This window comes from Elephas maximus, chromosome 9 (genome assembly GCF_024166365.1).
Source record: "Elephas maximus indicus isolate mEleMax1 chromosome 9, mEleMax1 primary haplotype, whole genome shotgun sequence".
In the NCBI taxonomy this organism is placed as follows: Eukaryota; Metazoa; Chordata; class Mammalia; order Proboscidea; family Elephantidae; genus Elephas; species Elephas maximus.
Window position 1 is genome coordinate 59,903,560 of NC_064827.1, and position 14,221 is coordinate 59,917,780.

At 39.6% G+C, this 14,221-nt stretch overlaps 1 protein-coding gene across 1 annotated transcript in view; it reads right to left on the reverse strand.

Annotated features, from left to right (window-relative positions):
* Positions 1 to 14,221, reverse strand: part of SVEP1 (sushi, von Willebrand factor type A, EGF and pentraxin domain containing 1) — a 194,867-nt gene that overhangs the window by 108,186 nt on the left and 72,460 nt on the right. The window contains exon 6 of the mRNA XM_049896872.1: positions 3,098 to 3,277. Coding sequence (XP_049752829.1) covers positions 3,098 to 3,277 — 180 coding nt within the window. The remainder of the gene's footprint in view (positions 1 to 3,097; positions 3,278 to 14,221) is intronic.

Here is a 14,221-nt window from a genome sequence, read left to right on the forward strand (position 1 = left end):
ATATGAAGAAGAACAGGGCATCAGGATTGGAGGAAGACTCATTAGCAACCTGCTTTATGAAGATGACACAACCTTGCTTGCTGAAAGTGAAGAGGACTTGAAGCACTTACTAGTGAAGATCAAAGAGCACAGCCTTCAGTATGGATTACACCTCAGCATAAAGAAAACAAAAATCCTCACATCTAGACCAATGAGCAACATCATGATAAACGGAGAAAAGACTGAAGTCAAGGATTTCATTTTACTTGGATCCACAATCAACAGCCATGGAAGCAGCAGTCAAGCAATCAAAAGACGCATTGCATTGGGTAAATCTGCTGCAAAGGACCTCTTCAAAGTGTTGAAGAGCAAAGATGTCACCTTGAAGACTAAGGTGCGCCTGACCCAAGCCATGGTGTTTTCAATCACATCATATGCATGTGAAAGCTGGACAATGAATAAGGAAGACCGAAGAAGAGTTGACACCTTTGAATTGTGGTGTTATTGAAGAATATTGAATATACCACGGACTGCCAAAAGAACGAACAAATCTGTCTTGGAAGAAGTGTGGCCAGAATGCTCCTTAGAGGCAAGGATGGCGAGACTGCATCTTATATACTTTGGACATGTTGTCAGGAGGGATGAGTCCCTGGAGAAGGACATCATGCTTGGCAGAGTACAGGGTCAGTGGAAAAGAGGAAGACCCTCAGTGAGGTGGACTGACACAGTGGCTGCAACAATGCATAACAACGATAGTAAGGATGGCACAGGACTGGGCAGTGTTTCCTTCTGTTGTGCATAGGGTCACTGAGTCTGAACCGACTTGATGGCAATGGGTATTCTTCAAAATAAGGAGCCCTCGTAGTGCAGTGGTTAAGTACTTGGCTGCTTACCCAGAGATCAGCGATTTGAACTCACCAGCTGCTCTGCAGGAGAAAGACTTGGCACTCTGCCTCCGTAAAGCTTAGGAAACCCTATGGGGCAGTTCTGTTCTGTCCTATAGAGTCACTGTGAGTCGAAATTGACTGGATGGCAAAGGGTTTGGTTTTGGTTTTTATTCTTTCATGTACTTTCTACTTATTTCCATCCATTTTTTAAAATGGGAATTTTCATTGTAATTATGGTTGTTGTCACTTTTGGGTCTAAGTGATATGTTCTCTCAAAAATTATAAATAAGGCTACAATTGCTCTTTCATTGTTATATTTGAAAGCCCACAAAGATTTCCATACACTTCAAATCATTGCAGAGATGTGTACAATAATTTTAAAGTTAATTCAGGACAAGATAACTCCACAGAAACCTTATCAAATATATTATTATTTTTAATAAAAGATCGAGTCCCTCAGAAAAGGAGTTGGCCCGTCATAGAACTAGAAAAAGAAACAATTCACGGGAGTAAACACCAATAGTTACATACAAATGCTAGTCTAGGGAGATGGGGCCCCAATTAAATACATGTTGAGAGCCATCGTTCCATTGTAATAGCACCCCTCTTGTGACGATGGATAAACGACATTCACTTAATTTAATGCTGTGAAATATCTGAAGCAGCTAAGTCCCTTTGTTCCAACTTTATGGCTTGCCTACCAAGCCTATTCATGGTTTGGGTTCCCCTGTAGCTTCTGCCTGCAGGGAAATAAAACACTGGTCAGGCCTATGTCTTTCAGTGCCCATCATAGTTTTATATCTCGTTGCAGAATAGACTATGAGTTGGAATCAACAGCAATGGGTTTGGTTTCTGGTTTAATATTAGATTACCAGAAAAACCGAACTCAATGCTGTTGAGTTGATTTCAACTCATAGTAACCCTATAGGTCAGAGTAGAACTTCCCCACAGGGTTTCCAAGGTTGAAATCTTTATGGAAGCAGGCTGCTACATCTTTCTCCCACAGAGTGGCTGGGGGATTCAAACTGCAAACCTTTCATTTAGCAGCTGAGTGCTTTAACCACTACACCACCAGGGCTCCTAATATTACATTACATTTGATTAAATTTTTACAACAATTTGGAAGGATCTGATATATTTCTAATACTCATTTTTCCTGTCCTGCATCCTGGCATGTATCCATTTTTTGTTGTTGGGTGCTGCTGAATCGATTGTCGACTCATAGCGATTCCACGTGACAAAGCAGAACTGCCCATAAGTTTTTTTAGGGTATAATCTTTATGGGAGTAGATTGCCAGGTCTTCCCGCCCCTGGGTAGGTTCGAACCACCAACCTTTCGGTTAGTAGATGAGTGCTTAACCTTTGTGCCACCAGGGCTCCTTTATATCCATTATTCCCTAATTATTCCTTTTTTTGAGAAGTCAGTTATTTAATTTCATACCTCCCAGGGGTACCATATCTGACACATAATAACCAAACAAAAAACCAGCTGCCATAGAGTTGATTCTGACTCTTGGTGACCCCATGTGTATCAAAGTGGAACTGTGCTCTGTAGGATTTTCCATGGCTGGTTTTTCGAAAGTAGACTGCCAAATATTTCTTCCAAGGCACCTCTGGGTAGACTTGAACCCAGTCAAGTGCTTGGACTCCAAAACATAGTAGGGGTTCACTAAATGGTAGCTATTATCACCAATTATTATCATTACCATTATCATTTGTGACTACAATGCATAAGCAGCAGCAAACTAGAAAAGCTACTGAGTTTATTTTTTCTAGACCCAAGCAGTGAGATATCATAACTCTTAGTGAGGGATAAAGCAACAAACCTTCTGATGCAATAGAATATTATGACCCACATTAAAATTCACTGGCTCATAATTTTGTCCTTTCATTGACAAAGTAAACGTAAATTGTATTTAACAAAGGAAGAGAGTTACACAGCGTTTGCTTTAAGAAAATCCATCCAAATTGGACTTATGAAAAAAATGTATTGCCATTTAAAGCTTTTAACTTCAGGGAGATGAAAATTTGAATTCTGGTGAAATCTTTTTACCATTGGAGAGAAATAGAACAGTGCGTTTAACTACGTTATCTGTAAGGCTATGCATGTGTATAAATGGATAAGCATCTACACTCATTGTAAGTTGGTTTTTAGTACTAGGTCTTCAGAGAAAACAGAAGAAATCAGTGAGCAAGAGAAATGAATCACAGAAGGCACCTCCAGGGCTTACCCACACACCGGGGTTCCGGATTATCCCACCGCGAGTTTCCTTGACAGGTAAGCTTAGCACTTCCTTCTAGTCTGTACCCGTCATCACAGGTCACCAGACATGTTGTCTTGTAGGACATTTCCCCTGTAGAACAGCTGATGTGGCCATGTTTGGGCTGGTGGAGCCGAGGGCATGTTCGCACTGTATCAAATGAAAACAAGTAGATCACGTTTTACTAAATAAGGGCAAAATGATAACATTAACAATACCTACTCTTTGCAAGCAATATGTGTCGTCTTCTTAAAATTTCACACAGTAAATAACATACCATCTTTTTCTGAGCTACTTCAGGGCAACTGAAAGCCTATACTTATCAAATGCATTGTCCAAACAGTTATCACTGAATATAGTCCTCTGCCTATATGGAGGAAACAAACTATCCAAGCAGTGTGGCCCCAAACAGATGATGATGGCTGTAGATTGAGGCCATTAGCAAAGGGAGGAACCTGAAGCCCTCAGCTGGGCTTTTGCTGTGATTTTTTTCCAAGCTATACTCCAGCAAAAAGAAGGGATCTTTTCCAGGACAGGTATTTTAGATTCATGATCTAATTAGTTCTCAGACCTCATGGGCATATCCTGGGCATTTTTATGATCCCAGCTTTTGCAAAGTTGCCCAACCTCTGCAATCTTAAATTGCAGTATCCTATTCTCTGATCACAACTCTGGTCCTTCCAGCCTTTTGACTCCTTTCTTCCCAACACACCTACTGCAAATCCTACTTCATGATGCTACTCTTGGCTCAGGCATTAAACATCTCTGTGTGTCTGTTTTCTGACATTGTGGCAAAGACTGCTAGTTACTCATCTACATCTATTCTTTCCTTTTTCTTTAGTAACAGAGCCCCAGTTTTATTCAGTGTAGTAATATACCCAGCGTGAATTATAACTCCTCACTTCCATTGCAACTAATGGGGCTGCCAATAAGATGTAAGCTGAAGCTGTGTAGATTTCTGGGAAAGCTTTTTATAGGAGACAGTCTCACCCGGGAAGGAACCCTGGTAGAGCAGTGGTTAAGCATTTTGCTGCTAACCAAAAGGTCGGCAGTTCAAACTCAGGAGCCACTCCCTGGGAGAAAGATGTGGCAGTCTGCTTCTGTAAAGATTACAACCTTGGAAACCCTGCTGCGCAGCCCAACTTAATCGTATAGGGTCACTATGAGTTGGAATGGACTTGACAGCATATAACAACAACAAAGTCTTAATTGGGAGAGTACCTTTATCACTTTCTCTTTTTTCCTCCTGAAATATAGAGATGAGGGATACAACCCCAGAAGCCTATAAATTAAGACAGTAAAGCAAAAATTAAATAAATAAAAAATGAAAGAAGCCTGAGTCTTTGTTGATAATACAGCGATCACACCAGCTTTGGGTTATCTACTTCTATCCTTTTTTGGGAGCCCTGGTGGTGCAGTGGTTAAGAGCTCAGCTGCTAACTGAGCGATTAGCAGTTAGAAACCACCAGCTGTTCCTTAGAAACCCCGTAGGGGTAGTTCTCCTCTGTCTTACAGGGTTGCTATGAGTTGGAATTGACTTCCATTGCAACAAATGCGGGCTACCAATAAGATGTAAGCTGAAGTTGTGTTTTTTTTTTTTAATTCTTTTTTAGTTGAGAAAAAATAGAACTTTAATTGGTTTAATATATTGTTATTTGGATCTTTGATACCAGTGAGCTATACACAATTTCTAATCCCGTCTGCCCAGCATCCATTCACTTTTCTTCTGTTAACTTTTTGCAGAAAGATCTTTCACCTCTTTGAGCTCATGGGATTTGTGTGCGCTCCAACCCTAATTGGAAGTATAGCAGGTGATACTGGATCACATTCCCTTAGTCTGAGAAGTGAGCAGGTATAACTGGTGCCATGGTTCCTTTTTCTACCAGCCTGAAACCTTTTTTTGAAACCACCATGAGAAAGCAGCCAGAAGGGTGTTAACTAAGCCCTGGATGCTGGATGTGCCCCTGTGCCTCTGCCAGCCTCAATACTGCCATTAGTGGATGTGCCATGGGGTGTCCAGGGAAACCTGGATCTCTGCCCCTTCTGGCTTCGACACTACTGGGGAGAAGGTATCAAACTACCAAAGGGCACTCAGACTGCTCCTACCCTTGGAGGCCTCCAAAAGACCTCTGTGCTCTGAGTTCTGCTATCAAGACTCCCTCACTGCCAGCCCACCAAAGCCTCACAAGGTATCTGTAAGTCCATCTCAATTAACTCCCTCATGCCCTATATTCCTGTTCATAATAGTCAGATAAGAAGCCCAAGTCTCTAAGGTCATCCCTTATCTACCAGTGTAACTGCCATAAAGCTGTGATCCTAATCTAACCCTGAAGACCCTTGGCACCATGCCCTTGGAATACATGACCAGTCTCTAGCAAAAGCTCTTGTATTTTAAGCAGCGTTTTTTGGGCTTTTCTTGACTGCCTTTCTTAATCAATAATCAAAATCTTGTTGTCTCCTATAGACACAGCCTGGAGGTGAGAGATGTTTTCTTTGCTCCTTATTGCCATTCTAGATCATTCTCCTTCTCTCCTTCCTAAAAACCTCCAGCTCCTTTGAAGTAACATACCAGGTATCCAACATTCTTGTTTCAATTGTCTGCTTACCTCTGGGTCATTTTTTCTTATTCTTTGAAAATTTTAGTTTCTGTCTTTTTGTCTCTCTCTCTCACACACACACACACATACCTCTTGGTGATTTTAATATCTATGTATATGGCCACTGCAGTATCCTAGGGTCATATTCTTGATCTCCTCCCCTCCGATGACCATATCCTTCACCCTACCTCAACCACCTCTCCCACTGCCATATCCTCTAGACCTCACCATCACCAATTCCAAGAATCCCACTCTCTGACAACCACCTCCATCTTCCTAGATCACTCCCCCAAGTATTCTGACTCCATCAATTTCTAATCCTACTTGGGCCTCCAATCTATCTGTGCCCCTCTTTAGAGAAAGTTACCTCTAAAGAACTGTTTACACTTTCTTTCTACACTTCCTTTCCTCCAGTCTCAGCTTAGGTCCACTCCAATAAGGATTTCCAATCAGGAGGAGGAAAGAGAAGAGTAAAGGGGGGAGGGGAGGGGAGAGAGAGGAGAGAGAAAGAAGAAAGGAAGGAGGAGGAGGAGAAGATGGGAGGAGGAAGGCAAAGAGTAGGGGGGAGAATAAGGCAGAGGAAAATTAAAAAAAAAAAGTAAGGAAGAGGGAAAGAGGAAAGGCTGTCTAGACCTATGGAAAATGCACCCTTTGGGTCAGATGGCATATAAATTTCTGTCATTAACAGATGCAGAAAGGAAAGGAAAGGAGAGTAGCTTCCTGTTGAGTATGCCAAAGAACAGGCACATACACTCACTTTGACACCTTGTAGATATAATCATATAAGCATTAGGCATTACAAAACAAAAACAACCCCTACAAAAGAACGAAGTTCAGTTTGCTCAGACGGCACCTCTAAAGGTCAGAAGACAACATGGCAATCTCGCAGGATTTCTTAACATACTACTTCGCTACACAAGAATTTTGTTGAGATTCTGGGTACGATACAATTTTTTCTCTTCCACTTTTCTGCATTTGCCAATTTTTTCCTATCAGGCATGGAAACTTAACTTTAATATAACAGGAGTGGAAGTTGGGGGCAAAATACTCAGTGTGCATATTCAAGTAAAGTCCCTGTTTGTTAGAAACTCATCTGAAGGAACTTGTCCAAATTACACTAGTCAGCAGAGCATACTTACTGAGTGCATTAGGTATGTGTTTAGGATTGATTGCTCCTTTGAGAAAATCCAAGTATAAGATTGGGGGTTAAACCATAAGCCCTAGCTTCTCCCACTCCTGGGATGATTTGGACTGAAATCAACTATTAGTGACAAGTGACTAGAAATATTTTGCCTTCCACATTTTTACTGAGTGTGTCTATCATGTAAGAAGAATATTTATTGGGTATGTCCATCGAGTAGAAGCATTTGACTTTTAATGAGTGTGTCCATCATGTATAACACAATGTTAAGTGCCATGTGGAATTAAAAGGTAAATAAGATAAATTACTAAGATCAACATGTATAATATCTGAAACATCACATTAAGCAATTGCTTTCAGCTCCAGTAAAATGCTGAAATCACCCCAGCTTTCCAATCCTAGACAAAATGGACTTGCAACATCTCTCAAAAGTAATGATAACAAATTAAAGTTTACTTGGCGTATCACATTGTTGTTGTTAGGTACCTATGTACAACAGAACAAAACACTGCCCAGTCCTCTGCCATCCTTAAAATTGTTGCTATGTCTGAGCCCACTGTTGCAGCCACTATGTCAATCCATCTCATTGAGGGCCTTCCTCTTTTTCACTGACCATCTACTTTACCAAGCATGATGTCCTTCTGCAGGGACTGATCCATCCTGAAAACATGTCCAAAGTATGTGAGACCCAGTCTTGCCATGGTTGCTCCTAAGGAGCATTCTAGCTGTACTTCTTCCATGACGGATTTGTTTGTTCTTTTGACAGTCCATGGTATATTCAATGTTCTTCGCCAACACCATAATTCAAAGGTGTCAATTCTTTGATCTTCCTTATTCATGGTCCAGTTTTCGTATGCATATGAAGCAACTGAAAATACTATGGCTTGGGTCAGGCACACCCTAGTCTTCAAGGTGACATCATTGCTTTTTAACGCTATAAAGAGGTCTTTTGCAGCAGATTTGCCCAATGCAAAACATCGCCTGATTTCCTGACTGCTGCTTCCATGGGTGTTGATTACAGATCCTAGCAAAATAAAATCCTTGACAACTTTAGTATTTTTTTTGTTTATCATGATGTTGCTTATTGGTCCAGTTGTGGGGATTTTTGTTTTATGTTAAGGTGTAATCCATACTGCAGGCTATAGTCTTTGATCTTCATCAATAAGTGCTTAAGTCCTCTTCATTTTCAGCAAGCAAGCGCGTGTCATCTACGTATCACAGGTTGTTAATTAGTCTTCCTGCAATCTTCATGGTGTGTTCTTCTTCATGTAGTCCGGTTTCTTGGATTATGTGCTCAGCATACAGGTTGAATAAGTATGGTGAAAGGACACAACCCTGACCCATTCCTTTCCTGACTTTAACCAAAGCAGTATCCCCTTGTTCTGTGTGAACAAGTGCCTCTTGATCTATGTACAGGTTCCTCAGGAGTGCAATTAAGTGTTCTGTAATTCTAATTCTTCGAAATGTAATCCATAACATTATGATCCACACAGTTGAATGCTTCTGCATAGTCAATAAAACACAAGGAAATATTTTTCTGGTATTCTCTGGTTTCAGCCAAGATCCATCTAACATCAGCAATTCTATCCATAGTTCCACATCCTCTTCTGAATCTGGCTTGAATTTCCGGTAGTTCCCTGTTGATGTACTGCTGCAAATGCTCTTGATTTATCTTCAGCGTAATTTTACTTATGTGTGATATTAATGATGTTGGTTGATAATTTCCGAATTCGGTTGGATCACCTTTCTTTGGAATAGGCACAAATATGGATCTCTTCCAGTCAGATGGTGGGATAACTGCCTTCCAGATTTCCTGGCATAGACGAGTGAGCATTTCCAGTGCTGTGTCCATTTGCTGAAACATCTCAAAAGGTGTTCTGTCAATTCCTGAAGCCTTGTTTTTCACCAATGCCTTCAGTGTAGCTTGGGCTTCTTCCTTCAGTAGCACTGGTTCTTGATCATATGCTATCTCTTGAAATGTTGAACCTGGACCAATTCTTTTTGGTACAGTGACTTTGGGTATTCCTTCCATTTTCTTTTGATACTTCCTGTGTCATGCAATTTTTTGCTCATAAAATCCTGCAACATTGCTACTCAAGGCTTGATTTTTTTTCTTCAGTTCTTTTAGCTTGAGAAAATGCTGAGCATGTTCTTCCCTTTTGGTTTTCTATCTCCGGGTCTTTGCACATGCCATTATAATACTTTTTCTTCTCAAGCCACCCTTTGAAATCTTTGTTCAACTCTTTTACTTCGTCATTTCTTCCTTTCTCTTTAGCTACTCAATGTTCAAGAGCAGCAAGTTTCAAAGTCTCTTCTGATACCCATTTTGACCTTTTCTTTCTTTCCTGTCTTTTTAATGACCTTTTGCTTTCTTCATGTATGATGTCCTTGATGTCATCCCACAATTCATCTGATCTTTGGTCATTAGTGTTCAATCCATCAAATCTATTCTCAAGGTATCTCTAAATTTAGGTGGGATATATTCAAGGTCATACTCTGGCTCCTGTGGGCTTGTTTTAATTTTCTTGAACTTGAACTTGCATATGAGCAACTGATGGTCTGTTCAGCAGTCAGCCCCTTGTTCTGACTGATGATACTGAGCTTTTCCATCGTCTCTTTCCACACATGTAGCCGATTTGATTCCTGTGCATTCCATCTGGCGAGGTCCAAGTATATAGTCACCGTTTATGTTGTTGAAGAAAGGTATTTGCAATGAAGATGCTGATCTTGCAAAATTCTATCATGCGATCTCCAGCATCATTTCTATCACCAAGGCCATATTTTCCAACTGCTAATCTTTATTCTTTGTTTCCAACTTTTGCATTCCAATCACCAGTAATTATCAGTGCAACTTAAATGCATGTTTGATCAACTTCAGACTACCGAAGTTGGTAAAAATCTTCAATTTCTTCATCATTGGCATTAGTGGTTGGTGGGTAAATTTGAATAATAGTTATATTAACTGGCCTTCCTTGTAGGCATATGGATATTATCCTGTCACTGACAAATGTTACATTTCAGGACAGATCTTGAAATTTCCTTTTTGAGGATGAATATGACACCGTTCCTCTTCAATTTGTCATTCCTAGCATAGTAGACCATAATATTGTCTGATTCAAAATGGCCAATATCAGTCTATTTCGGCTCACTTATGCCTGGGATACCAATATTCAATTTTCCTTTATCCATACTTTGCACATTCTACATTCCGATTACTAATGGATGTTTGTAGCTGTTTCTTATTATTTAGAGTCAAGCCACATCAGCAAATGAAGGTCCCGAAAGCTTGGCTCCATCCATGTCATTATGGTCGCCTCTACTTTGTGGAGGCATCACTACCACAAAATACCTCTTTGTGGTATTTTGAGTACCTTCCAACCTGAGGGGCTCATTTTCCAGCACTATATCAGACAATGTTCCCCCGCTATCCTTAAGGTTTCACTGGTCATTTTTTTGAGAAATAGATCACTAGGTCTTTCTTCCCAGTCTGTCTTAGTCAGGAAGCTCCACTGAAATCTGTCCTCCATGAGTGACCCTGCTGATAATTTGAAATACCAGTAGCATAGCTTCTAGCATCACAGCAACACACAAGCTGCCACGGTACTGACAAAGTGACAGATGAGTCGTGGCGCTGTCTCATAAAAAAAATGCAAATTATATTGCTTCTCAAATGTTGGTTTTAATAAAATTTCATTGTCCCACAGAGAAAAATAAATCATATGTAATAATTCTCATTTAATCCTTAAACAGTGTTCATTCTTTTTCAATCAAGAAAATTATTTATTTTCATTTTTAATAGGAATATGCTTGTTTACTTAAAAATTCATATATTAGTCTCATAGCTTTGTCTTTATGTACTTATTCTGACAGGCTCCAAAAATCTGCAATAAATGTGTCTTGGCTTACATTCATGCTAAAGAAACTCCAAAATATTTATTTAGCCTTTTTAGATAGCAGTAATTATTGTTTTATGAGACCAGTCCAGTCCACTATGTACTAGACAATGTGAGAACCAGCTGTTCTCTTCTTCAAGACTAATCAGACTTTTCCTCAGACACATCCTTCCTGTCAACCTTCAAATTCTGATAGCATCTATTACTGAAAATGAAATAAATCCTATGTTAAATGTAGGGTTCTCATTAATGTTCGGATATTTTTCTAAGGAAAAATAGTATCATAGAATTTAATTTACCGTGATGTTGTGGTTTAACTAGTTATTATTGGGAAACCACAAAAGAATCCTTACTTCCTTAGAAAGACATGTATAATTCAGATAAAATTAAAAATGAGTCTAAGTGCTTTATGAAGAGTACATAGGAGGAATAAGAACCAAGCTACCAGTTATTTTTCAACATTACAAAAAATTAACAATCTAGCATGAAATTTGTAAAAGGCTTTATGTTTTACACAGATCTTTCATTTCTGCTTCAGTTTTAGGAAGATCTTCAAGAAAAAACTAACATGACTAAAATTTTTCTGTCCTTTTAATTATAGATTTAAGTTAAATCTGTAAAATACTACTTTCTTCATACTGTTGTTGTTAGGTGCCTTCCAGCTGGTTCTGACTCACAGCGACCCTATGTACAGCAGAATGAAACAGTGCCTGGTCCTTCCTGCACCATTCTCACAATCATTGCTATGTTTGAGTCCTTTGTTGCAGTCACTCTGTCAATCCATCTCGTTGAAGATCTTTCTGTTTTCTGATGACCCTTTACTTTACCTAGCATGATGTCCTTCTCCAGGGACTAGGCCCTCCTGATAATATTTCCAAAGTACATGAGATGAAGTCTTGCCATCCTTGCTTCCAAGGAGCATTCTGGCTGTACTTCTTCCAGTATAGATTTGTTAGTTCCTCTGGCAGTCCGTGGTATATTCTTCACACTATCCACCCTGAAACAAAAGTGAATCCCTATCCAGTTGCCATATTTCATTGAATCTCAGATATCCCTGATTGTCAGAGACACCGTTATTTTATGTCAGTAATAAATAAATAATAATACCAATGAATGGATCTCATGCCATTGATTTTAAACTGTATCTAAATTTTAGAGATGTTAAGGCGTGAAAAAATGTTTTGGAATTAATGTGATATGGTGTAGGTTTCATAGACCAAATCTCAAGTAACTAAATCCATTAACCATCGATGATGAGTTAGAGGAAAGGGCCCAAGCAAATACCTTAATTCTGGACAACTGTATACTGGTAGTAGCCTTGGCGGTGAAATCAAAGGGATCCTAGGAAGATCCAGGGTTCCGTAGTATCCCTCAGACTTTGATTATAGTTATTTTATTTACATTGATGTATCAACTGAATTTACATAAAGTAGAACAACCACATCTTAGAAAAATGCAAATGAATGTTAAGAAGTGAGACACGCCAACAATCAATGTATATATTTACTAAGGTACTTATCAATATATGTATTTGTTAAATTCAAGTCTTCATTCATTCACCAGAGGCATAACCAAGGATTGAAGTAGAAAAGATATATTCTTTGTTTATAATGAACTCACCATCTTGCAGAGGTGATAGACAAGTTAACCGATGCTAAAAGTAGAGTGTGGTGGTTGTATTGTAACAAGTTGGTTAAATTGGCAATTCCTTTTTTTTCAGAATCCCCTTCCCTGTGTGGTCCAAGTTAGAGCTGGACAAAAGAGGAACTTGCACTTGATTTTGGAAGGCAGAAGTGAAGCAGTGATGGTTGTAGTCAGCTGTAATGTTGGACAAGCACAGAGATGCCCAGCTTGTCCTTGCTTGCCTCCATTCCAAGTCCAGTTCTTATTCCCAGCCACTGACCCTATTGACCAATGGTGGTCCCATGTCCACTGCCAGGGTATGGTTACACAGAAGTAAAGTTCCTCTTACACCCCCCCAAGAGTCTCCCTTTGTAGGTTCCACTTCAGCAGCCAGGTGAGTTGGGTTTCTCAGACTGAGTTGTCAGGAATTCTCTGATATTCCAATTTCTCCTCTGGAACCTTCAGTTTCCCATTCTTTCTACAACGTGTAAGGTCCAACTCCTAAAGTAAAGCTCTTATCCCATGCCACTCATGGTTACCGTGCTCCCATGTCTGATCCTAACTGATACAGAGTGTAATTGTTCCAATGAGGTGAAGGACAGATGTGGGGATGCACACACAAAGATCACTCAATCCAGGCTGAGGAGGCTGGCAACGGGGGAGGGGGGAAGGGGGTGGTTATAATGACCAAAGACAAAGGCAAAGGGATCAGACCATCAAGGCTGAGGAAATAGTTTGCAAAGGGATGGCTTCCCGAGAGAACATGGCCATTTCTTACGGCGTTAAGCTTGGGGTATGGATTGTGAAGAGTAGAGAGGGAGGCGGGGGCTAGACCTTATCCTGAAGTTTTTAGGATACCCTAAAAGTTTACCCAGCTTTTCCCATTCTTCTTTGGAAGGCCAGCTAGTGGAATGTTAAAATGGAATGTTTTCTACCTTCTGCCTCAAGGTGTTTGGAGGAAAGGGTAAAGATTTAACACACACAGAGCTTATAACTCTTGACTTTATAGAAACATATTTTGAGGTATACGGTTGAATTTTTCAGTAAAGGTAAGTAACTTTTAATCATTTGAGACTGTATAACTGGAAATGTCTTTCTTTTGCCTTCACATATGAACAGTAGCTTGTTCAGAAATCTAGATTCTAATTCTTTTCCTCAGACTCTTCCAAATGTACTGTTATCTTCCAACATTTAGAGGGGCTATTTTTTTTTTATAGGGAGGGGACAGTGCTAGTCAGATTCTCTTTCCTTTGTAGGTAATGTTATTCCTAACTAAGAAAAAAAAAAAAAATAGACATAATTCTCTATTTTTCTAGAGCATTTAGAAATTTCACTAGGATTATTTCCAGACGTGGGTCTGCTTTTAATATATTTTTTCTGGCACTGGGTAAGTGATTTTAAACTGAGTATCAAAGATTTCAGTTGGGTGTATTTTTAAGATTTCAGCCTGAGGGTATATTCTTTGATCTTCTTTTAGTGTTTCTCCTCCACTGACTCCATTCTCTCTCAGGATTCCTAATATGAGAATACTGTATTTTCTGTGACTATTCTCCTGTCACTTTATCTATTCTTTCATTCTTTTCTGTCTTTGAAATTTCGCTCTACTTTGTGGAAGAATTTCTTGAATAGGTGTTCTAATTTATTACTTTGGCTTTTAACTATGTCCATTCACTGTGTCAGTGCAATTTTTTCCCTAGGAAATATTTTTGCTTTCATATTTCTCTCATTTCTTGGATGTCTGCTGGGGTTCACAAATAACCTGGAACTTGGAAGTAGGTAGACTTCCTTTTTGGGCTTAGGAGCCAAGAAAAGACCAGAAGAGAGATCCTTTACCCTATAC